Here is a 1,343-nt window from a genome sequence, read left to right as displayed (position 1 = left end):
AGTATGGGTAGTCGACGGGATGGTCACCTTCGTATGTTCTTTCTCCCCGGTGGTATGGGTGGTCGGCGGGATGGTCACCTTCGTATGTTCCTTCTCCCCGGTAGTATGGGTAGTCGGCGGGATGGTCGTTGTGACGGTTGTGGTGGGCATTTCGGTCGTCGTGGTAGTGGTGGTAGCAGTCGGGATCTGGCACTGTTGCTCAGGTGCAGTGGCTCCAGATCCGTTGCAATACTTCCAACCGGAAATGTGTTTGCCGCTCTTCCACACACAGCGTTTCACACCTTCCCCGCAAGGAGCGCATTCGTATGAGTCTATCAAACAATTCTGCCCGATCCCCCAGCTGCAGTAAAGGTTGTCAGACGGTATTGTGGATGACGTCACATCGTCGTCATAAATGATGGATAAAGGAATTTCGACTTGTTCAGTGTTCTTCAGATGGCATCGAGCGGCTCTATCATACTCATATCCCATCTCTACTGTGTCATAAGACCAGAGGAACCTCACACAGTCCGGGTCCTTCTGACATTCAGCCTGGCACAGAGCGGGAGTTGGAATCTCCTCAAGAACCTTATACCCCGACAAAGTGTCGGGCTCATTGTACCCGTAAACCCAATTGTCAAAGCAGACACCTGTAGGGGTGACCTTGTCGTCCAGATCCACTGTGAAGTGTTCAGACATACACTTCTCCTGCAGTGAAGAAGCACTTAGTAAATCCATTCCTGAAGCTTCCACAACTTCACAATCTGCCTGGCATTCTTCGTTAGTGTAAGCACTCGTTTTTGACACGTACTTGTTACAAATCGAAGGGTGGTTGTACTCGTATATACAATGCTCTGACACTCGATGTTGCTTGATATCCTCCGACGCACAGCAGTCAGCAATTCCGTCGTAGCATTGGAAATAGTGATCATTCCGTACGCACAACGAGCTTTGTGTATCTTTGTCCACCCTTAAGTCAGCGTCACCACATGGCGTGCATCCTATCTGGTCTCCTAGAAATGGAGCCAAACATTCTTTCCCGTATGACACACCGACCAATACAATAAAGTTCACGGATCTCATTTTAATGGTTTCTTCAAGTTCATGACAAGATCAATTTCAAACACGGTGTAGACAGCCCGTTGCGAAGCATTCCAAGACAGTCCCTTTCTACTCTGCACTCCTGATTCTATACTACAACCTAATATCAGAGGTCAACCTTTTAAACAAAAAATACCTTGCTATCAAAATCAATTGTCTACAGCGATTCTAAGTTTCTTCGGCTGGTCGTGGATCCTGAGGGCTATACCATGCTCATCACCCTTACAGCATTCTCCGCATTCCTTATCAGGTTGGCACCCCTT

General features: G+C 48.0%; 1 protein-coding gene across 1 annotated transcript; it reads right to left on the bottom strand.

The window, feature by feature from the left end:
* Nucleotides 1-135: 135 nt before the first annotated feature.
* Nucleotides 136-1,062, bottom strand: GNI_141660 (hypothetical protein; the record flags this gene model as incomplete). The annotated part of the gene is made up of 1 exon (XM_011134297.1): nt 136-1,062. A coding segment is annotated over one exon (927 nt), but the record flags the coding sequence as incomplete, so codon positions are not given.
* Nucleotides 1,063-1,343: the final 281 nt, after the last annotated feature.

Source organism: Gregarina niphandrodes (genome assembly GCF_000223845.1).
Source record: "Gregarina niphandrodes unplaced genomic scaffold scaffold00038, whole genome shotgun sequence".
Taxonomy (NCBI): domain Eukaryota; phylum Apicomplexa; class Conoidasida; order Eugregarinorida; family Gregarinidae; genus Gregarina; species Gregarina niphandrodes.
Note: the sequence above shows the minus strand (reverse complement) of the source record. Positions and strands in the feature narration are given on the sequence as shown.